Source organism: Phallusia mammillata, chromosome 2 (genome assembly GCF_965637545.1).
Source record: "Phallusia mammillata chromosome 2, kaPhaMamm4.hap1.1, whole genome shotgun sequence".
NCBI classification, from domain to species: Eukaryota; Metazoa; Chordata; class Ascidiacea; order Phlebobranchia; family Ascidiidae; genus Phallusia; species Phallusia mammillata.
The window spans coordinates 28,996,800-29,020,441 of record NC_137253.1 but is presented as its reverse complement, the minus strand read 5'-3'; the positions used below and the strand labels follow the sequence as shown (position 1 = coordinate 29,020,441).

The 23,642-nt window shown below is 36.6% G+C and overlaps 3 protein-coding genes and 1 long non-coding RNA gene across 4 annotated transcripts; all 4 read right to left on the bottom strand.

The window, feature by feature from the left end:
* Positions 1-1,206: 1,206 nt before the first annotated feature.
* Positions 1,207-3,776, bottom strand: LOC145214886 (uncharacterized). The gene is made up of 8 exons (XM_080083498.1): positions 3,720-3,776; positions 3,557-3,656; positions 3,242-3,394; positions 3,007-3,143; positions 2,606-2,673; positions 2,373-2,538; positions 2,221-2,309; positions 1,207-1,554 (listed from the first exon to the last, which is right to left on the bottom strand). Exons 1-8 carry the CDS (start codon positions 3,740-3,742, stop codon positions 1,418-1,420), a joined length of 873 nt encoding a protein of 290 aa, XP_079939624.1. The 5' UTR covers positions 3,743-3,776; the 3' UTR covers positions 1,207-1,417.
* Positions 3,777-8,484: 4,708 nt separating this feature from the next.
* LOC145213261 (uncharacterized) lies at positions 8,485-13,384 on the bottom strand. The gene is made up of 12 exons (XM_080081495.1): positions 13,249-13,384; positions 13,099-13,190; positions 12,321-12,489; positions 11,432-11,598; positions 10,960-11,018; positions 10,796-10,895; positions 10,264-10,416; positions 10,059-10,195; positions 9,340-9,407; positions 9,105-9,270; positions 8,953-9,041; positions 8,485-8,622 (listed from the first exon to the last, which is right to left on the bottom strand). The coding sequence occupies exons 1-12, from the start codon at positions 13,376-13,378 to the stop codon at positions 8,495-8,497; spliced, it is 1,458 nt and encodes a 485-aa protein (XP_079937621.1). The 5' UTR covers positions 13,379-13,384; the 3' UTR covers positions 8,485-8,494.
* A 3,346-nt stretch (positions 13,385-16,730) lies between these two features.
* On the bottom strand, positions 16,731-17,241 carry LOC145212175 (uncharacterized). The gene is made up of 3 exons (XR_013856657.1): positions 17,123-17,241; positions 16,965-17,053; positions 16,731-16,878 (listed from the first exon to the last, which is right to left on the bottom strand). It is a non-coding gene; the product is annotated as an uncharacterized LOC145212175 (long non-coding RNA).
* A 2,913-nt stretch (positions 17,242-20,154) lies between these two features.
* LOC145213260 (uncharacterized) lies at positions 20,155-23,244 on the bottom strand. The gene is made up of 8 exons (XM_080081494.1): positions 23,053-23,244; positions 22,376-22,572; positions 21,888-21,939; positions 21,720-21,823; positions 21,256-21,424; positions 21,103-21,194; positions 20,556-20,724; positions 20,155-20,342 (listed from the first exon to the last, which is right to left on the bottom strand). Exons 1-8 carry the CDS (start codon positions 23,120-23,122, stop codon positions 20,155-20,157), a joined length of 1,041 nt encoding a protein of 346 aa, XP_079937620.1. The 5' UTR covers positions 23,123-23,244.
* Positions 23,245-23,642: the final 398 nt, after the last annotated feature.

Here is a 23,642-nt window from a genome sequence, read left to right as displayed (position 1 = left end):
GTACTAGTCTCATTATCTGAGACTAAGAATGTTTTGAAACAAAGTACTTATACTGACCCTTAACTTGTTGACGCGGGCTTCGGGTTTAATACTATTTCCCTTCACATCATAAACTTTTTTGGCTCAGACAGAAGAAAAGGCGACACGCTTGACTTGTCATCAACGTCAAATCTTGCTTTAACATTTTAAAACATTGTAGACTTTTCTTTTCCTAACTAAACATTAGCATTTAATGCTGAAATTTAGCTAAGTTAATGAACGTACATGTAGAAATGCGTATGAAAGTAAACTAAAAGTTATAACTGCGTGATTTCTAAAAAAAAAACTAAAATTTACTTTTACAGCCATAAGCCCGTATGACTACTAAATTTTTATTTTACGAGCATTAATTAAGCATAATTAGTGGCTCAAACTATAGTTAAATGATTGCCGAGTCAGGCATATTCATAATTCTTAATTATATATGAACCACCTCAATTCAAAACGTCTCTTAATTTCCTTCTCAAATTTGATACAGTATTCAATTAAAGCCTAAAAGCCTGCATTTCAATGGTAAATTACCGATTACTCTACGAGCAAAAACACTATTGTTAGTAACACAGGAAGAGCAATGCATATTATAGAGAGGGTGGTGCTCAATACCAGGAAATTACATTGTGTTGTGCCAATCTCTGCGTCAGCGAGGGTACTGAATAAAAATCGTGCTGCTTTGGCATTGTACAGTGAATTAATGAAACTGAAAACTAGCAGATTAACTGGAAAACGAGAATCTATTGCTGAAGCTAAAATTAAACATCACAAGTAGTTTGAACGAACCAGTTAAAAAAATGATTTCTATATTTAGGCATAGTTTTTGACTTTTTGTTGAAACAAACAAAACGAAGCGTATCGCTACAAAGCGAATAGCTGTATGTAGACCACGTGACGATTCTTCCTGCCCAACAACCGAACCATTTCCCAAAAACTTTCCTATTTCAGTGTATGCAATTACGTTGTTTATGGACACTCTTAGTCACAATAGATTGGTACGAGGCAACCAGTTGTTGTGAGAAGAAGATTGAATCACATAACCCTACACATTTTTAGAAAATATTGACTTGTAATGAACAACGGGTAAAATATGTGGAAATGTTTTTCGCAAAAAGTTTAACTGCGTACCCATGATGTATAACTACGGCTACCTAGCTGTATTGTCAACAGGGTTGGAATGCTTTAAAACTTTTAGTAGCTGTCATTATAGTCACAAAATAAACAAATCACAACACCAAACATAGTAATGGGTGTTTTGTATAAGAGCGTATACTCATACACTTGTTTGTGATAAACATTGATAATTGGAACAAAATTACAACTTACAAATAATTTCTACATTTAAACAAATCTATAACCAAAAGTTTAAACCACACTAAAACTCCATTCAAAGATTTGATAGGTTAGTGTCGATGTTCTTGCTTCTGGTAAATATAAGCAAGGTCGACTGAAGGTCGTTGATAAATTTCCCTCCTTCATGTGGATTTCTATTGGTGTTCACGTGATCAGGCAGTTGGTCCCAAGCTTTAAAGTAAAACCGATATGTGTTAATTTGTCAAAATACAAAGGTCACTCTGTCGAAATGCAGTAAACAAACACCAAAGCCATTATAAAATGTCAAACATGACACGAGTGATGCTAACTGACTTTGCAAAGATAATGAAACGTGATGCACTAACGGCATTGCCACAACTCCAGTATTACTACATGTAATTACAAATGCAAAAAACTGTTCTTAATGATATTAGGAAGAACTTAATTCACACAAGTTTTTTTTAACGGCAAACAAAGTTTTTGTTACAAGGCAGCAAAGGTCTTGTTTTCACGTATTTTCAGTTAACATTGTTTAAGTTAGTGCCCCTGGTACTCGGGCATTGTTCCGGTAATATGATCTAACTTTATAGGTGCAGTGTGGTAAATTAAAAAAAGAAAATTAAAAATGTCCGGTAGATAGTAATAAAACTTGAGTGTGTGTGTGTTTTTGCTCAATAAAATATTGTTTAAAACGTATGTGTTGTTTTGATTGCCTGGCCCAATTTTTACGTGTAAGTTATGCCTCATTGCGATAATCAGTTGCACGCCCTCGGTTTAAGTTATTTAATCGGCCTTCATGAACTTTTTCCCACTAGGGTTTATTTAGGTGTAAATAGCTATTGAAACTAATAAATGAGTTTCAGCAAAAGTGATTACCTGCAAAATCACCACAACGAGACGGATTATTTCGTTTGCTGTTTGCAGATCCAATGCAGTAGAGTGCTGGGTCTCCAGGTGGGTAAACACTAACAATAAAACGGTTTTGGAACAATTTGGTACAATTTTGACTTATAATATCCCAACCGTACCTTACACTTGGACACATAGCATAGCTGTAGCCATATTTATCATATGCTTGGAACTGCATGTAACCGCTTTGAACATTGGTGGAGTTATAAGTAGTTTCTCCTTTCAAAAAGGTAACAGGAACGGTTAAATTCAAAGGCCGATTGAATTCCACAATATCTAAAGTGTCTGGGGACACAGGAATAACAGTTTTCAAGCTAAATAGGGTTGCACAAAAGATCGCAAATTTACCTACCAATGTTGTCCACTATACGGTTAACAAACACCTTCATTTCATCAATAGACATTGTCTTGCTAGGTGATCTAAAACCACAAAATGCATTAAACAACTCAAATCACAATCTAATCGCCCGTTTATTTTTGCATCACACCATGTCACTTTTGTCATTATGCCTGGAATGGTGTTTTACAGTTGTTGGCCTATTGTCTATTAGGAAGCCACTAAACCTTGCTCAGTTTAACGATTCACACTTTTAAAAAATCATCTAATAGCAAGTAGGTTGATCACACCTTTCAAAATTTTCACACCTCCAAAATTATTTAATAGCAAGTAGACTCTAATTTAACTCCGTTTTGGAAAATGTTCTTGCCTTTCAAACTTTACATCAGATAAAGTAATGCTTCGGCAAAACTTACTTGTAGAGCAACATGTAGCCTGTTATGACATTGCGGGTTGTGCCAGTAAATTGATACTCCATTGTCAAGTGGTTCCATTTCTTTCCATTGGGTGGTTTCGTAATTACTGCAAAGTCTGAACTTGCAGCATTCCATTTCTAAAAACATTTTTAAAAGCCTTTAAACTAAGAAACATTTTTTATGTTTTTGAACTAAAATAAAACTGAGTTGAACCAGACTAAAAACAAAATATAACCTCGGTGTTATAAATGACGAAGAAGACTTGAGTGAAATAGGGGTAATATGTTGTTTTGCTTGCATAGTCAATTTGAATGGTGTATTCTTTGTACAAGTAGGAATTCACATTGGACCATGATACTTGAGCGGTCTTTGCCACCATCGACTCCACCTAGATAAAAAAAAAGCAGTTGTAGTTTTGTCTCAACTAGTAAAGGTTTTAATAGGTTCAAAATGCTCTTTATTTTTTTACATTTATATATAAATGTATACATACAGTTGTATAATTTAATTTTACGTTTAAACATACACTTGTACAACTATCAACACTCACCCTTAGACTAAAACGACTAAATCCCCCTTGGTTTGCGAGACTTGCCAAAACAATAAAAGGTTCAGTTTTCTCGGCTCGAATGTGATAATTACGGTTGTCCCTATTGATGAAAAAAGTTTAACTATCAAAGTTTAGTATTTGCCTTTCTTGTAATGTCACTTACGTATAAGATATTCCTGCGGTCATATAGACGAACGGTTCATTGTTCACACTGAAGTAGACCTAATAAAATAGTGTATGATATGTTTAGATTGTAACCATTGGTGGGATTCAAATTTTTTGTCAGCAGGTTCTATCAAAAAAGTCATATTTTTCAGTCGGTTCTGTTACAAAAAGTCCATTAACAGTAACCAGTAATGCTAACCGGTTCGCGGATCTCATAAAACTTCGTGAGACGGTTCTACAGAATTTTCTGACACATAAAGCACAAAACCCTATACCACTATCCTGGTAATAAGACCTTATTAAACTGTTCTTATTGTATGGTTATGGGTCGTGAGTCTTGGATTAATTGTCTGGATAGATAATAAATTATGTCGACGCACATCTGCCCTCAAGCGGAAAAAGAAGTACTATCAAGCAACAAGGCAAACGCCTGCTGTCTGACCTTGCCCAGAAGCATTTTTGGCGTTGTTAAACCATTTCGCCCGAAAATGACGACCATACCGAAAAGCCGTTGTCTGTAAATTGAGGATAGCTTGGTAGATGTTGAGGGTAGAAAGTTGAAGTTGTGACATCCAGATAAGTGTAGTTTGTCCAAATAGTAGCGGCCGTGAAAAGAGACCCTTCGATCAACTCTTGCACTTTAGCGTTCATTCCTTTAAAAAAACCTAAAGTTAAACATCAACCCAAGACAACCAAACCTTACACGTTAGCATTTTGAAAGAGTATTACGTTGTTGCGTGATTTATTTTTCTGACAATTCATGGTATAAATCTGTCTTTGTAGTAGTGATGTACCGAATCGGCAAAATTTCGATTCGCCCGAAACCGAATATTCGGCGGTTTTGCAGAATAAATTCGGCCGAATCAACCGAATCATTTATGACGTCACGCGAAACCGTACGCCATGCGTTTGACATGAAAACATGTTTATCTACCATGCAATTAGTGCAGAATTGTTCTGTTCCGTACTCATTTCAGTTCTGTGAGGTTTAAAATTGCCTCAAGAATGATTGGCAACCTGCCAATGAATTACAAATTTTTGACTACAGTGGGAAAAACGATAATGTGTTGAAAAAGGTAAAAATTGACGCGATTTTCGTTATTGTTAGGCTTTTGAAAGATTGCGTGGAGCTTAATAAGCAAAAAAGACACGTTTTACGATTGAAATTTGTGTTCTTAAAAGATTCGGTTTCGGCCGGATCGCAACAAATTATTCGGCCGAAACCGAATCTTTGCAAAAATGAGCGATTCGGCCGAATAAATTTGGCAAACCGAATATTTGGTACATCTCTACTTTGTAGTAAGGGTACTGAGCCCACAGCTTTTTTTCTATACTAGTATGTTATTATTTTCAGATTGGTGATTATTTTAGTTTAGTGCAATACTATCCTCTTCCGTGGTACCAAAACCAACTATATTCAATGCCCACCGACAACACTAAGGCTTCTTAAGGGAACATAATCATTAAACAAATTCCTTAGACTTCCTCCGAAATCGTCCAAGAACTGATTGTTGGTGTAATAGCTGAGAAAAGATGACCCAACAATATCTTCAACAGGAGTGAAGTTTGGGACGTGAGACACCATTATGTCTTGAGCCTGAAAAAAAAGTTTGTAAAGTTTTATGCAACAACTCAACTTGTTTGTGTGTTAAAACATAATGTTGAACAACATCTCACTGGTTAAGGCGGAAACTAATATAAACGAAACCCAACGCAACAGATTAGTTGAAATGCTTTGAACTATTGACAATAAAGATAAAATATATCAAATAAAATTTTACATCTGTTCATAAGGGTTCAGAAAATCAACGCAATAGTCAAAAACCCTCTCCACTTTAAAACAGGTTTTAAAATTTCACCACAAATTCAAAGCGTTCGTCCTAACATTGTTTTCCTGCAGGGTGTAGCTGTTAGAAACAGACTTAAAGTGAGATTGGAGCCCAAGTGTGCAGCTTATTGGGGTATAGCGCTCTTATAATCTTAGATTGGCTTAGAGGCAGGAAGGGCGAAGTTTTATCATAAGGATTAGTGTAATAGATTCACCGGTAGACTGTGGTAAGCAGGACTCTTGTAGTCGCTATTGAAGCACGATTGAAGTTTCCCAAAGCTGCTACCGTTGAACCAATGCGAAGAGCCTAAAAAGTGAGTTAATTAGCACTTGAACAGCCGTATACCGCCGTATACTGTTTGCTGTGGGCGTTACCTGAAGCCGTGTAGAAGGAGACCCCGTCCGGAAATGGACTTGCCCATTTATCAAGTGTCGTACATTTCTCGAGTGGGTCATCGTTATGAATTGAGGCCACGAGAGTCCAGCCTCCTCCTGCTGATGTCATGTCGCAATAAATCTAAAACAAAAATATTTTAATACAGGTATTTTATCGGGCTAAAACTGTCATGGCTTTTTTGCCAGGAAAAAAATGGTACTCAAATGATATGGCAGCCAAGTCCACCTTAAGATCAAACCTAACTTTGTCCTGCTTTCCTTTGCGATTTAAACACAATCTTAAGATGAAATTGTGAGATTACTAAATCTTGGTGTGCGGTTTGTTGTGTTGTTGTATCAAAGAGCACTTATCACATGGCTAATAAAAGAATAGTTTTGAGCCGTTGCTTTTTACAAGCGGGATTTAAGGTGTTGAAACTACGAACTAGATTCCAGTTTTACACTTTGTACCAAAAATACTGGTTAACATGCCATTATTGATAAATGGATCACTTACCGAAATTGCTGGATGTTGTTTACGTGGCTTGATTGTGTAGATGCCAGAAGTTTTGAATCCATGTTTTTTGAGATGCCAACACGACGTATAGATAGGTGTTGATTGGCCGATGTTCAAGTCTTTTGTCGCCTACAACACGGTGCAATGTATTGTTTAGTTATTAGACAAGCAGTTTCGATTGTGTATCGAAAAACATAAACGTCGGTTATAGTGTTACGGAACAAGGATATCAATGTCAATGAATCTCTTTCACAATTGGCTTAAACGTAACATGGGTATTAAGACGCAATATAAACATGTCAAAAAATCATTTTTCCAGCAAACTTAATGTTATATCTACGTTGTGATCAAAATGCTTTACAGTAGAGACCAGGAACAGTGCAATTCCCAGCCTAATCAGTACAATTCTGGGTTACGTCATTGCAAACAAATACGGAATATTAATCTCCTGAAACCAATTCTGAAGAGAGAACAACTAATATGCTAAAAAATATCAAAAAAAAACGGGAAAAAATCACAGTTGGTTTTGTTTAAGTATGTATTATAACCCTACTGCATGTATGTAAATATGGTACTGAAAAGACATTTTACAAATATAACTTACGAAGCACACAAACCAAGTCTTTGGCCTTTTCAAACACAAAATGCCCCAAAATACATTTAAAATGTAATTAACCATACAGCAGTGACAATTAACTTACCGAGTAGATGAGAATCAAGAACACTGTGGAAAGAACACTGAAGATTAAAACTGATACAAAATAAAACCAAACATGCTTAGTCGGTGAAAACATTTGTTGGTACTGCTTACTTCTCCCAGAGTTATCCATTTCTTGTTGAAATTACACAAAATCTAAGAAACCTTACTAACACATCTCGTGAGTTATTAACGACCTGTATGCAGAAAAACTAAAAATATTTTGTTGTGATTATACTTTCACCTTGTCACACACAAAACAACATTTGTGGGGACCATGGTAACAAACAACCCTTTTCCAAAGCAAGTGCACCAGCCTTGACTAAAACGTGTTTTAAAACAACCGCTTATGAGTTATCTCTTTCTGACCTTCCAATCTAGAGTGCTGGTCGGGACTGCGGCTCACACATACAACTGCTTGTGACAGCGATACTGCCTTGGTCAATAAGTAACAGATACAATAGCTGTTGCCAAGTTAAAACGAAAGCAAACTTATCACAGTTAAATATGCACTGATAAGAAACAGTTGTTTGCACAAAGTTGTTGGCTTTGTAAAAATAAATTACACAGAGCTACGCAGATTATTTATTTGTTTTGAATGAAAGAAGGTTTTTCTACACTCCATTTTGTTGTGGATTTTGTAAATATGGCAAATTAAAAAATGAAGGTGGCTCTTCGGGAGTCAAAACATTTCGAAAATGGAGGTATGGTTTTCATACGACACTGCGAAGCAAAGTTGTAAACGGGCCCGAAACCGGGCCCAAACCCGAGTCGATTTTGGGAAGCCCGTAGCACCTGAAGTTTGATTGACAGGAAGCCCAAGGAAAGATCAAGACAACTCACACAATATAGACAATTGGTCACGAGCAATGCGTTTTAAGGCTGTTTGGCATTAGGTCAGGTCCGGCAACTGCCTACTTAGCAAGTTAATTTTTTTTCAAAAAATACTGACAAGGAGTGTAGATTCAGGCTCGAATCAAGCCCGTTTCTTGAAACGTAAGTTCAAACCCAGCCCGAAACCGAACCCGGGCCGCAACTATGCTGCGAAGAAATGTACTCTATGCTCAGAGAATGTTATTTTTGCGCAAAGGTCACATCGGTAAAGTCCTGCAATTGGCTGCTGCGGGCCACGTGACGTGCTGTTGAGCAAAGTATATTCCCGAATCACAATTAGGTCAGAACGCCCGATATTGTACTCACACTCACTCATGTATGGTACTGAGTCAGTATACTCAAATAATCAAATTTTCAAATGCAAAGGACACGCATAAGTGTAAATTAAATTTCACGCATAATATTTTAAAAAAAATTACATTCTAAAGTTATTAGATTTGGAATTGCTCTATGTAAATGATTTTATGGGTTCGTTTCAATGTTCTTGCTTCTGGTGAATATAAGCAAGGTCGACTGAAGGTCGTTGATAAATTTCCCGCCTTTATGTGGGTTCCGATTGGTGTTCACGTGATCAGGAAGTTGGTCCCAAGCTGTAAAATGAAACCGATACGTGTTAATTTGTTAATATGCAATCGAAACTCTGTCGAAATGCTATGGAAACTACAAAGCCATTGGTAAAGGCCACAAAAGATGGTCCACAGAAAAGCGTTGGAAACATGGTAAAACGTAATGCCAAACGGTAAAAGAAGCCCACTGTTTGCCATAGTTTGTAGTTTGTACTTTAGAAATCCTGTCTTTGTTGCATGTGGTCACCAATCTTACACACCGCCTTGCTATTTATATCGTCTTTAATACTTAGGTGGGCTAATAGTAAATCGGAAATGAAACAAGTAGACGTATTTGAGCCAAAATTGATTTACCAGCAAAGTCACCACAACGAGACGGATTATTTCGTTTGCTGTTTGCAGATCCAGTGCAATAGAGTGCTGGGTCGCCAGGTGGGTTGACACTAATAACAAAACTAAATCAAAACTTTGTGTTAACATATTTTTGCCTTTGATCCCAATACTACCTCACACTTGGACACATAGCATAGCTGTAGCCATATTTATCATATGCTTGGAACTGCATATAACCGCTTTGAACATTAGTAGAGTTCCATCTAATGTTACCCTTTGCATAGGTAATGGGGACTATGAAATTTTGCGGTTGGTTAAACTGAACAATGTCCAAAGTATCTGTTGAGAAATGATGTTAATTTTACAAAATAACAGGGCAAAAAAAACATCTTAAAAAAATGTTCTTACCAATGTTGTCCACTATACGCTCAATGAATGATTTGATTTGTGCAGTCGACATTGTGCTGGTAGGTAATCTGAATAAATTTTTAAGCACTCGCCCGTTGTACACTTTCAGGTACAATTACTTCATTAACGAATTTAATCGTGTCGCTTTGTATAAAATTATTCAGTCAAACCATTTTTAGTTATAGTTTAAGGGATTCAAGCCGGGATTTATAACGAAACGAATTTAATTGCAGCCTGGCATTACGCTCGTCAACAATTGTGTGATAAATTTACAAAATCAAATAATGGAATAACTTGGGTTGTTACTATAAATAAACTACTTAACATCAAGAAGAAAAACACCTGAATAAAATTTAAACTAAACAGAGAAAAGTTCCACATTGTCTTAACGTTACAAAACCCACAATGCACTAGGGCTTTAATTGGAGTGAGTTCGGGGCATTGTGGGCAATCACGACTTAGGGGGGAGTGTTAGTGTGACAGGTTTAGGAAGCCCTATTAAGAAAGCCCGCAGACCTAAAACTACTAATCAGGCAGAGATTCTGTTATGAGAACGAATTAAATTCAAGCTTTTAATTACTAGAAGGTTTTACATTTTTCATTGTGACTCTAAGCTAGTTTAAATAACTTGGTTTTTATTAGAAATAGCAGTTTAAAAGACGAATTAGCCAATGAAACTTATTCGTTGAAAATAACTGCTGCAGATTGCATAAACTAACTTGTACAGCAGCATGTAGCCGGTTATTACATTACGGGAAGAGCCAGTAAACTGATATTCCAGTGTGAGATTGTGTCCCGTTTTTCCATAAACTGGTTTAGTAACTACTACAAAGTCAGAGTGGGCTCCATTCCATTTCTGAAAACAAATATTTAACTACTTAAGAACCAACTTAAGTAACTTGTATCTATTTGAAAAATCCTAACCTGGGTGCTATAAATGACGAAGAAGACTTGTGTAAAATAGGGGTAGTAGGTTGTTTTGGCTGCATAGTCAATTTGAATTGTGAAACCTTTGTACACGTACGGACTCACAGTTGGCCATGACGATTGAGCGGCCTTTGCTACGGTTGACTCAACCTACATAAAAGCACAAAAATAAATGGTCGAGTTGATCGACAAATTTGTTTGATATGCAACCATTGTGGACGAAACGTTTGTTCAGTATTTTCCAACAATAGTTATCTGTTCGTTATTACTCTTTTTGTGCCCATAAGTGACACATGCATCGATTTTAATGTATTTTTTTATCTACATTTTAGAAATTCCTAATTGGACTATTCTTCACACAAAAGTATGTACGTTGGTGCTAATGACACCACAAGAAAGAAAACTTTTAGAATGGGATACGAAATTTCTCACTTGCTACTTGTTCACATTTGAAAAACTACGCCTGGTTGTATTTCCTGTACCAAGCCCAAAATATTCACAAAAACTTTGATCAATCAACCTAACTTACTCGTAGCCTAAAGCGGATAAAACCTCCTTGGTTTGCAAGACTTGCCAAAACAATAAAAGGTTCCGTTTTTTCGGCTCGTATGTGATAATTTCGTTTGTCCCTGTTAAAAGACAAGTTTAAAGCTTTAGATTTTCACATTTTGTCTTTCTGGTGATGTCACTTACGTATACGATTTTCCTGCCGTCATGTAGACAAACGGTTCATTGTTTACACTGAAGTAGACCTAAAAGTATAAAATGTACCTGGTTGAATTGTGTTTGTAAGTTTGAGACATGATGTCCCACATATCTAGGTGTGCTAAAACGCAAATTCCAATTAATGCATAAATGTATAATGAAGAAACATAAATGAAGAAACTCAATAAGCTAAATTAATTTGACCCAATCAGACTACAAGGTTTCGAAAGGCACGCTGCGAGGGCAGTGGTTGAAATAAAACACTGGCTCCAAAATAAAATAATTTTCAGTTATTTGTCATGCTGCTTGCACTTCGTGGCACTGGTAAACTATTAATGGTAAACTATGTTAAAGTAGACAGACATGCAAATTCGATTGACTATTGTAGACGAAATCGGAAATATTTTTATGTATGTATGTGACTACCACCATGGTGCAAAACAAACTTTTTGATTTTTACCAAAAAGCCGTTATCCACAAATTGCGGATAAGTTGGTAAATCCTGAGGGTAAAAGGTTGATGTCGTGACATCCAGATAAGTGTAGTTTCTCCAAGTAGTGACAGCAGTGAAGAGGGACCCATCGATAAGTTCAAGCACTTTTTCGCTCATTCCTTCGAAAAAGTTTACTGAAACGTTAAGCTATATTAGCAGACAGTAAGAGAATTTTATGTATTTTTTAATCACTTTTAAAGTTAGGTTAGAGAGAATTGTTTTTGATTACCAAATATTCTCACAAGCAGATACACGAGTGGATATTTTTTATCTCTTTGCCGTTAAAGCTACATGAAATGAGCTTCATGACAATAAAGATGACAATAAAGCTTACTTTTTAAAAAATTGTTTTTCGCAACCTTCATACTTAATTCGTACCACCTAGTCGGTGCTTCGTACCAGGTGGTACGCATCCCCAGGATCAAGAAACCTTTGTTTAAAACAAGGCTCGGCAACCGAAGGCCCGCGGGCTGAATCCGGCCCGACAAGCAAAATTACCCTGCCCGCGGCCCTTTTAGAAAAGTGGCTAGAAAACCATAAGATGGGTTAAACTAAGCTTAAATGTTTTATCACGGGTTTCGCAAAGATTGTACTAAGGTGGTTGACAGCCCCACGTCTGCAAAAGTAAAAATGTTCATGGACGTTTATGCTAATGGACTGGTTTTGTGTCCAATTGTTTGCAATGATGGCAAAAAGTAAGAATAACTACCCAAATTCGATAGGTTTAACAACATGTTAAACCGTAAAGGAAACGGATTTTAAAGTGAAAAATTAGTACGGCCCGCTGCGACTTGACTGATCTCGGTTTTGGCCCGCTGCATGTTAAAGATTGCCGACCCATGGTGTAAACACTTGCCAACTACGGTAAGACTTCTCAAAGAAGCATAATCATTGAAGAAGTTTCGAAGACTTCCTCCATTTGCCTCCAAAAAGTGATTGTCTGTGTAACAAGTGAGGAATGATGACAAATCAATATCTTCAACAGGTGTGTAGTTCGGAACGTGTGATACCATGATGTCTTGAGCCTGTGAACGTACAAGTTGAAGTTGTTAGATTGAACAATATTTGTCCGAAAAATCATCCTGCTAACTCAATGGCTCTAAACCTTTTTATTATCGTTAACCCTGACATCATGCAACCTGATAAGGTTTATTTACACCCTTTTCAAGATACTATTTTTTGCTAACCCCAATTTAATCCTATGTAGTTTACCCCTAAAAATGCCATTACCCCCCAGGTAAGGAACCACGTTTAATGCAAAAACAAATCTAGTAAAAATATAACAGAGGGTTTAGATTTAGGGTATCATTCATATTTGAAATCGACATAAACAATAATTTGTAGCGCAAGTAAATACTTCTTTAATAAATATCTCTTAGTTATAAATATCTCTTAGCCCCAAAGCATTCATGCTGGCCAAGAATACGACACATTAAGCATGGATAATATTGCTTTAGGGCTTACAAATAGAATTGTTTGACTCAGTTTAATTAACCTCACGATAATACAAAACATGTGACTTTGATCCAAGAACGGAGCCGTTCTCGGACCGGTGCTCAACTATTTCAGATTGTTTCACCCAAATACCTTTAGACATCATACACAAGAATGAAAAAAATACTTCTGCAAGTTACCGGTAGACTATAGTAGGCAGGGCTCTTGTAGTCGCTATCCACGCATGAGTGCAGATTTCCAAAGCTGCTACCGTTGTACCAGTGAGATGAACCTAACAAGTTGTATGAAGCTTTAAATCCCTTAACTATCAGCTGCAAATCTTAAGTTACCTGCAGCGGTATAGAGAGAAGTTGCATCTTCTACTGGGCTTGCCCATTTATCAAGTGCAGAGCATTTCTGGAGTTTGTCGTCATTGTGAACTGAAGCGACAAGAGTCCAGCCTCCGTCGGCTGAGGTCATATCACAATAAACCTTCAAATATAACTTCTTTTTTTCAAATGTAACATTTTTACATCGTTTCGAAATTCCAAGTGAGCAACGAATGGAATTTTTGCATTTTTTCTAGGTTTTTCTAGGACTTCTAGGCGTTTGTTTTAGGCTTGTTGACGAAAAGGGTGTGTAAATGCCATTTGACTTAATCTCAACTTAACTTCTGTTTATTGAAACAAGTCAAAATAATCAAAAACAAGAATGAATTGCATGGACAACTTACCATAATTGCTGGATATTTCTTGTGTGGTTTGATTGTGTAGATGCCGGAGATTGCGGATCCATGTTGTTTCAAACCCCAACAAGATGTATATATTTGTATTGAGGTGTTCGTATCAGACTGCCAGATTTGTAAAGTAACTGAAATCAGTTGCCCCAAATCGTTTTGTCACGAAATTAAATTGGCCAACGAAACGAACTAGCTCGCTGTTTCAAACTAAGCTCGCTGCTATCTAATGCAAACTTGTTATACAACAAACTTTAACAAAGAAGGTCCAAATCATGAGGCCTTTTTTTCAGTCACCCGAAGGCCCGAACTGCAGAGCGTTTTACACCCATCAGCGCTATTTGCAGGCTCTGAGGCAATTAGGTTAGAGGCAATTGAAAACTCAGGTAGTTAAACAAATTAAGCTAATTAAAAGCCGTAGCCTAAAAACCTCATAGAATGCCTAAAGTTAAACCACAATGAACGTGCAAAGTCTACTTTTAATTGGTGTTGCTTATATATGTGTGTACATATACACTATATGGACACACAGGCAGAGTAGCAGTCTTACTGAATCTAAAATTGGAAAGAAACTTAACATTATCAAAATAAATACTTACAGCAAAGATCACGATCAAGAATATTGCCGATACTGTAGTGACCAACGCAATCCATATTATACAAATCCACATACGGTTTGACCAGGAAATTTTTCTTCCACATTCCTTATTTTCAACGTTATTCATTCTGAATGTTACTTTTTCCTTCCTTAAGTCACACAAAAATATAAGAATAAGTAAATAATTTTTGGTTTTTATACGCAACTAAACAGGCGTTGACAAAGCAATATACGATTTGTAAAATGGGTAATATGTGTATGATTTTAACAGTGTTTCCAATCCCTTTAAGTTGCGGCACACGAACAAACGACATAGTTTCTCACGATATACTTGCAAGTCAAATGTAAAATTAAGTTGACGTAAATTGATTTGCAGGTTTTATGTGCACCCCGCATTTCGTAACGCGATTGCTGTGGCATTGGTTGGAATAGATAAACCATTTCCCGAGACTCGGAGCGTCCAATCTTATCAATATTTGTCCCATTAGAAGATAATCACACTTTGTTTAAACAAGTTACCTAAAAATGATAAAAAAATCAAACAAGCAAAATCAGTTAATTAAAGAACATGAGGTGTCAAACAATATATTGTTGTGCTGTTTTGGTGTTTCACACTGTGCTTTTGCAGGAACTCATTTTCGCACCCAGGAGGGAAAGCACATGGTCATGACCCCATCCTCTCCAATATTATAAAACTCACACTTTCGTCGCCATAATTCGGATTTTCGATTCACCCTAAAGAGGCGCAACATTCACCCTCGACACCAATTTCAATAAATTTGCTCTGGCTAATCTGCTGCGCGATGACATTTAAACGAAATTAAGCTTTCAATGTCCTGACTATGTTTCTCAGCAGCGTATTTCCATGCTCAGTTGCAAGTTACAGAGTCACCACATAACAATAATTTAAAAGCAAACTTAACTAGCCCTGACAAAAACATTAACAGACAAAAACGCAAGCTTCTGCAAGCTTCTGCTGTGTAGTAGCTTGGCAACGTTATCTACCACTGAAGCCCACACACGTTAAATTAACTACCAGTCACAGATGTATCGTCTTCGTCACTGAGTACCAACTGGAGAAAAGGTGTTTCATGTAACAAACCCGACCAGCAACTAGACTTTGCGATGTCAAACACACACTGATAAGTATTATCTAACGAGAAACAACCGTTTGTTTGCATTAACACGGCAGGTGGTTTTTCCAACATACATTCTCCCAGAAATATTTAAAGAATACTTCAAAAAATGACAAAGACTTTTCAAGCAAAATGCTATTTTATTTTAATGAAGTGAATTGAACAAATTAGGTGGCTTTGCTTTGAATGTTAGCAGACTTTTGGTGTAGCCTGGAATGAAAAAATAACCTATCTATCTCAAGTTATGTAATTACAATTAAAATGTTTAAAAAGTCGGTTATTCGACATTGCTTTTATGTTTGACAAATTTATGTAGAATCGATTGCTTGTTGTAGAGATTCAATATTGCTTTGTCACACGCAATTATCGTATTTAATCAGACTTCGAATTATCGTTTGGATTATGTGGAAAACAGATACACTTTGCACGAAAAAGGTCAGGCCTGGAATGTAGCAGTGTCTTTGGATTTTCGTTACTGCATTTACGTGCACAAAAACTAATATTGGCATCACTTTGACCGACGGTTACTACAAATCAGTGGTTTACAAACTTTCTAAACATGCGTCACAACAAGATACTAAGTTTTCGTTCGGAGGCACACAGACACACAAGCAAAGGTTTATCAACTTTAATGTGTTGGTTATTACGGTGTTTAGTAACGAATGAAAATTAAATGAAGTCCAATCGTTGTCATCCACACAAAATTTCAAACGTGAAATGAGAAATACAATCAAATAAATTGGCGTCACAAAGTCGATTAATGGTTGTTAACAAATTTCCACCTTCATGTGAGTTTCGATTCCGTTCGTATCACTAGGAAGTTGGTCCCAAACTGCAGGACAATATCAGTTTATTTTAATATTTTTTGTTTTAAACATGAAAATGCTGTAATGCACAACCAGCCTTTGGGAAAGTCAAAAACTTTACGGTATTTTATAATGTACAAATATTTTGCTAGCCCTTTGTTTGTTCAACTTGTCGTTTTACGAGTACACCCAGTTCAAAAAGAAATAGTAAAAGAATACAAGTGTCGGTGTTTGCGCCAAAGCAATTGTTTGTCGATTAACTGGCTTTGTGCATGCGTGTAGGGATACGAAAGGTACAAATTGGGCAATTAATTTTTATGAGGCACAGGTAACTAACAATGCAACTTTTACAATAAGCAAACAAACCAATATGTAGGGAAAAGTTTACGTTTTAACATTTCTTTTGTCTAATAAATAGCATAATAAACCTACAATGGCCCCGGAAAATATAAAACTGATCGCCGTAATTTATCTGTCTATGATAAAACTTCGTACGTGTGATGGACAACGTCCATTACTATCCGAAAAAATCACGAAAAGTCACAGAGTTCAAGGTATTGGCTAAACAGGATTTTCTCACAACGGTCCCGTGATGTTTTTGCCCCTTGTGAAAATGAGCAAGGTCGAGTGAAGGTCATTGACGAATTTCCCGGCAGTGCGGGAACTCCGATTGGTGATCACGTGATCAGTTAACTGCTCCCAAGCTGGAAGTAAGCACAGAATATAAAAAGGTGAAAATAACGACACAGAATGACAGGCAACTTATCGACGGACGGCTGAATACACTTACCAGGTAAGTCGCCACAACGGGAAATATGGTTTTGCTTGCTGTTCGCAGATCCAATACAGTAAAGCGCAGGGTCAACTGATGGGTTAACACTTTAAAACAAACTCAAATGTCACGGCTTATTTTGAGATGTTTACCATTTGCTTTAAGGTAAATCGTACCTCACACCGGGGCACATGGTATAACTGTATCCATATTTATCATAAGCTTGGAATTGAATAAATCCGCTTTGGATAGTGGTTGAGGTGTAATTGATTTTCCCCTTAGCAAATGAGACAGGAACAATGGTTTGGGGTGCTTGGTTGAATTGGTAAATATTGAAATTGTCTGCAGAAAATAATATGTCATATTGTATGTTTCGTATTTATACAGCCGTTCACACTTTCACACTCTTGGACACTCTAAACAGTAAAACTAGGTTAAATTAGGCGACCTTAGTTGTTACGACAGGGTTAAAATGCAATGTGCTCTGTTTTGAAAAACAACATTTAGGTTACGTGTGTAAAAACTACAGATACTGGGTAAAAATTGCTGAAATAATGGAAAACAACTTCAAAGACCGTGAAGGATGTTTTTAAATCACTCGTTTTAAATACTTTGAACGACCTAATCAAAGATACACTGATGCTCAACATTTAAACTGTGTTTTTATACTACAAAAATATATTCAATTAGTGAAAATGATTTCTGGTTCGAATCCAGACGCAACCTTTTGGATTTTCAAACGTTTTTGCTTTAATTGTACCACTAAAAACATTACAGTTACAATCAGAGTTGTAAGAGGCAGGAAACTGAAAGTCCAAGCCCGAAACACGACCCAAACCAAGTCCGAAATGTGTAAAAATGCGGGAAAATATTACCGAGTGTAAAAGTCAAGCCCCAATTAAACCCGTTTTATTAAATATCAAGCGCGACCTGATATTACAAGCATGATTCTCTTGTGGTTTCTCAATTCGTTGCGTATAAAATGAAAAAACAAAAGATTGTAAAAAACACACTGACCAGCATTATCCACGATCTTGTTGACGAAAGCTTGCATTTGAGGATATGTGAAGTGAGCTGCGTTCCTGGAAAGTACTTTGTAATAAGATTTCTCTTAATATCCACATGTATTTACGCATGTATTACTTCATGCTATCCGCAATACTGTACTTAATTTATACCTAAAAGATTTGCTTAAAATCTTTAAAAAGAGGTTACCACCTTTGGGTGCACAAATTTAGTTGTTTTATGTGAACCTGTTTAACCGTAGGTTGTTAAAGTTAGTGTATGACATCGTGAACTAAGTTATATGAACCAAAAGCAAATCTTTATTATCTCTCCTTGAATGTCAAAACCTGCCTTAATTTTTATAATTTTTTTCATGGCCTTAATTTTGTAAAAAAAAATTTCCTAAAAGTATATCTAATTTACTCATTTTAATATATATTTCCAGATGGCCCTACTATATCCCAGTCCGTATTCGGAAAAAGTTTGCAATTTTTTTAAGCATTTGACTGCTTGAGTCTATGACATGGGGGACTTACTTATAAAGAAACATGTATCCGGCCAGTACGTTTCGTGTCCTGTTTCCCAGTTGAATTTCCGTAGTAAAGTTAGTGGTATAACTACTTGCGACAGGTTTCAGAAGAACCGAAAAATCAAAAGTAGCAGCATTCCACTTCTAAAAAGTGTAATTTAAGTTTTTAAGCACTTCCTAGTTTTATAAAACAGAGCATCACAAAAAATCCTAGCAGCAAAAGTCGTATCATGTTAACCTGGGTCCCTGCAATGACAAAGAAAGCTTCGGTAAAGAATGGATTGGAAAAAGATCGTTGTCCATATTCAATTTGTATTCTGTAGCCCTTGTACATGTAAGGCACTTGTGGGGTGGACGTATATGCCGAGTTTAAGTTGGCAGTTGATACAACCTAAATTAGTAAGAAAATTTTCAGAACAAATAGTAAATTCAACTAGAAAGGTGGCTTAGCACATATTGCCCTTGCACATACACTATAACCTATTTTAAAACATTAATATATTTCCTATGCTTATTTATATATGGGTATTTATATACATATCATCCACTGTCTTTTATAACCTTAGTTGTTTCCGCAAGCAGAAACTCATGGGTCCCCACACATGCAAAGTTGTAGATAATGCATTTCAAGAGATAACCATGTGAACGTGTTGTAAGGTAAAAACACAATGATCGGCACTGGGCTTAAATAATAATACTATGTAGAGTACAAACTATATAAATCTAGATTTACCCCAAATATTGTTCGAAGTATGTCCTATTTAACGTTCCTTTTCAAAGAAACGAAGCAGTAAGTGGTGACATAATGGGGTAAAACAAAAAATAAATAACAAATTCTACAAGCTGTCCGGTTTTCGTTCAATTCGAACATTGTAAAAAGGGTCACCTATTTTAGGAATTAGTTGGTTAAGTTGTGGTGCCACGGGGCAAAACATAACCTTTGAGGACTTAGTATGTTTAATAAACTTTGCAAAATTTCATATAATTAGGACGTTTTTTAAAAGTTCATAATATTTGGGATTTGTCCCCGGGAAAGATCGACTAAGTTTGTAGTTGATCGAAATTAAAAGGCGCTTGTTTTTATTTAGACATTACAAACCGGATCTAGTCGAACCACGTGAATAAATTCGAGCAGGTATAAGGAAAGTCCTGCAGTTTAGAAGTTACTTGCAATACTCACCTTCATCCTAAAACGACTGAAACCGCGTTGGTTGGCAATGCTCGCCAATATAATAAATGGTTGGGTTTTCACGGCCAGTACGTGGTAATTGAAATGATCCCTGTATGATAAAGTATGTCAAAATATCAACATTGTGTAATTGCGTTTACTTAACTTACGTGTAATTTATTCCAGGTTTAATGAGCTTGTAAGGCTGATCGTTCAAGCTGAAGGAAACCTAAAGGTATGTCGTTTGTTGTTTATAACAGTGGTCCGCGAGAAGTTCGTTACTGGGCCGTATACTTTTTCAGGTTAAATGCTAAAACATTTTGCACATGTAGTCCGGGAATGACAAACTAATGTAGTCGTTTTCATTGCCAAAAATTTGATTTGTAGTCTTTTAAAGGCCGGGCAGCGTGGAAATTTCAGTTTCAAAAACAATCGGCGGTACAAAACAGGTTGCCGACCTCTGGTTTAACAAAATAAAACTAGTCTATACAAACAGAGCACGAAACCTAAATATACAAGAGTTTTACGACTTTGTATTGTACCGAAAATCCGTTGCTGACAAATACAGGATATGTGGGGTAATGGGCAGGAGCGAATGTTACTGATGGCAGAGCAAGGTATGTGTAGTTCGTCCACGGATTTACAGCCAGAAACAGGGAGCCACCAATGCTTTGAAGCACTTTGGTATTCAGCCCTGTGAACAAATATGTTGCTTAACTAAATTGTGCTTTTTTGTCCAAATTAAACGATCATGTATAAATAACGTTTAAGGTAAGTGCCTAATTGTTCTATTTTGTTTTGGCTCGTGGTAAAAAAACTGCTTTTGAAATACCTTAGTTGAAATCTTTAACTAAGGAAAAAGAGATTCTACAAATTAGAATCCGAAAAAAAAACTAATGAAACTTACCAACAATAGTAAGGCTGTTCAAGGGATTGTAGTATCTAAAAAAGTTTTTTAGGCTTCCACCTTTTTGTTTTAAGAACTGGTTATTCGTGTAGTAAGTAAGAAACGATGAAGTTACGATGTCTTGTACAGGGACGTTGTTTGGGACATGTGAAACCATAACGTCTGTGGCCTAAATGCAAGTTAGAGTTTTAGAGCAAACAGGAAGTTGTTATAATATTACCATAAACTTGAATTTGTGCCATGAGATTCTTCTCGCCAAAAAATCTATTTTGCTTTAATAAAACTGTTAAAAAAGATCATTAAAATAAAGGCTTTTGAGTTTAGGTACTGCCATATGCTTTAGTGATAAAAGATCTTCACAATCAACCACATTTTGATAATGTGACCTTACTTTATCCTACTCCCGGCTCGAGGTTACATTTTCTTGAAAAATTTCAGGCTAGGCTTAGAACTTTTTTATAGTTGTGTATAAAATGTGCTTTGTTAGGCTGCGCGACCTGGGTACTTCCGTAATAGATACTTTCACTACAATGTAAAACAAACTTACAGGGAGGCTGTAGTAGGCCTGACTTTTGTAGTCAGCACCTAAACAGGTATTGATGCTGCCAAAGGTGATGCCATTGTACCAATTCGGAGAACCTATAATGTATAAACGACCTTACGTGTGCATTTCAATGAAAACATGCGCAATATGCTTTACCAGTAGCAGTGTAATAGGAAGTTCCGTTGGGTGATGGAGTTGCCCATTTATCACGCGCCGTGCATTTCTGGATCCTGTTATCTTTGTGAACTGACGCCACAAGAGTCCAACCTCCTTCAGCTGACGTCATGTCGCAAAACACCTGCGCTTGGCATTCAACAATAACATACTGGTCATTTAAGTCAATAGAAAATGGCAAGTCGATTGTAATTTACTTGTAAAGCAGGAGTATTTTAAACCTGATCCCCTTGGACGGGGGACTTTACTTAAAAAAAACTGCAATTGTACAAGGATCTTATTGTATGTGCATATGTGACAGTAAACTAAGTTGATGAGCACTTTAGGGGGATTTTTCTGTAAGACAGTTAAAGCACACAGACCACAAGAATAAATAATACAACTTAACAAAGTCCATGTAATATATGCCAATTTTTATAAAATGCCAATTTTCTGGGACACTTTACCTGAATTGCAGGGTAGTGATTTCGTGGTTTAATGGTGTAGATGCCCGAACCAGTGAATCCATTTTGTCTTAAATGCCAACATGACGTATGGGTAGACGTGGCAGCTTTGCAAAAAATATTTTATTTAATTAGCATTTATGTTTTCGCATAAAGTCTGCAAATGCTTACCAGTACTAGCAATTTGCCCCGTTTTGCTGGCTGCTAACAAGTTGGTGAGCCCCTGTAAGTAAAAATAAAAATTTCCCCCAAAAATAAAGAACAGCATGTTACTCAAAACAAACTGCATGAATAGCCGTTCGATGGATACATTAGCCAGAACGGCTTATGTCATACATGCACTGATTGGACCTTATAGGTCGAAACAGTGTGCACTGTTTGTAGTTTACCTAAAGGACTTAGTTTGTCATATGAGTAATACCTGTATGAAGGCATAGCATTTGAAAAACTAGACCGCCGCTACATTAGCTTATGCGGTCACCAGCTGCACTAATCCGACCTTATAGATCGAGTGTATCAAGTACTCTGTATGCAGCTTACCATAAAAATTAAATAAACAACTACAAAGTCTTAAAAAGCATTATATTGCCGGCTTATATCTTAGCACACAGCGTTTCTGATTAACCCATTTTGAATATTTTACACATTACATTACTCACCAAATAGATCAAAATTAACAGAAGAACCACCACTGCACAGAATGCAAAACATACTACAACTCCAAAATACATTTTCCTTGAACTTGAACTCTTTTGCCGGCATTGTATTTGTGGCTGAGAAGAGCCAGAGGGTGGTTGCTGTTTTGCACCATCTAAAGCTGCCAGATTCTCATACCGATTTTTTGATTGTGTCGCACCTACATAAACACGACGAAATGAATTTGTTTCAAAGGTAGAACTATAGCTCAAGTGAAGGTAGTCAGCATGCAGAGAGATATCGATTTTTACATTATTATCAAACTGAAAACAAAAAAAGACTTACCTAAGTTTCCCTAAAGGTAACGTAACAGTTCTTATCTACACGTTACAAATGTCGTTTTCCCTAAATGCTATAAAAAACCTTATTTACACGTTGCAAATTTTGTGATGCCATGCTCACGGTAAATACGTTAACGCATGACGCGCCAACCTTAGAAGTTTTTTAAAGTTATAACATGCAGCACTGCTGTAGCCGCCACCCTAAAAATGGTCTTCATTCATTACATCAAGTTTTGGGTAAGTAACAATTTTAAGCTAAGATATTTTTTCAGTGTTAGGGGTGGACATGCATTTTGAAAAAGCCACTGAATCAAAGCTGTTGTTCTGGCGGAAACGTCGCCGAATTGTCGAAAGAATACCTTGGGCCATCGCTGGTATTGGATCTTCGTATGTCGTGTTCATGTTGCTTTCAAAGTATTGGTTATTCATAGCCTAACAATCAAGTCTTTGCTACAAAAACAACTATAAAATATGTTAAACATCGTCGAAGTCAACAATTTAGATCCGTTTGAGGTTGATAAACGTTATACATCTTTTGCTTTGGAAACGATTTATCGCAACAAAACGAAAAATGTGCTTTCATATTGATTTCTATTACTGAGAAACTGATATCCCTGACATTGTTACAATTGTAAACATGTATTATTCATTTAGACCAAAATCTATAAATAACTTTGTTCTTAATGCAGAACCTAGATTATCCAAGAATCGCCTAAGCTTTCAATATCGACCAACCGCTGCTGGAATAAAGGTTTGCGAGCCTTGCTAAAAATTAAGTCTTGACAAAGACCCGCTGAACCCATAAGCGTCTGAAATTCGACCTACCTTGCAGGAAAGTCATGCAGTGAGTGCATGAAGCCTTTGTGATAATCCGACGCAAGCACACGGAAGGATGTAAGTGCGCTTAATACCTGTCTTCATGAACCAGTGCGAAAGAGGAACAAGTAGC

Excerpts from the sequence above, each read along its gene's own strand:
- LOC145213260 (XM_080081494.1), bottom strand. The coding sequence starts at position 23,122 with ATGAATAACCAATACTTTGAAAGCAACATGAACACGACATACGAAGAT. Across the intron at positions 21,824-21,887 it reads GGGGCAAATTGCTAGTACTG|CTGCCACGTCTACCCATACG; the intron begins GTAAGCATTTGC and ends TTTTTTGCAAAG. Across the intron at positions 21,195-21,255 it reads TTCCTATTACACTGCTACTG|GTTCTCCGAATTGGTACAAT; the intron begins GTAAAGCATATT and ends TATACATTATAG.
- LOC145214886 (XM_080083498.1), bottom strand. The coding sequence starts at position 3,742 with ATGACCGCAGGAATATCTTATAC. Across the intron at positions 3,657-3,719 it reads ACCGCAGGAATATCTTATAC|GGACAACCGTAATTATCACA; the intron begins GTAAGTGACATT and ends TTTCATCAATAG. Across the intron at positions 1,555-2,220 it reads TCGTTGTGGTGATTTTGCAG|CTTGGGACCAACTGCCTGAT; the intron begins GTAATCACTTTT and ends TTTACTTTAAAG.
- LOC145213261 (XM_080081495.1), bottom strand. The coding sequence starts at position 13,378 with ATGACCTCAGCCGACGGAGGCTGGACTCTTGTCGCTTCAGTTCACAAT. Across the intron at positions 11,599-12,320 it reads GAGAAGTCTTACCGTAGTTG|TAAACTTTTTCGAAGGAATG; the intron begins GCAAGTGTTTAC and ends TTAACGTTTCAG. Across the intron at positions 9,042-9,104 it reads GCTATGTGTCCAAGTGTGAG|TGTCAACCCACCTGGCGACC; the intron begins GTAGTATTGGGA and ends TTTTGTTATTAG.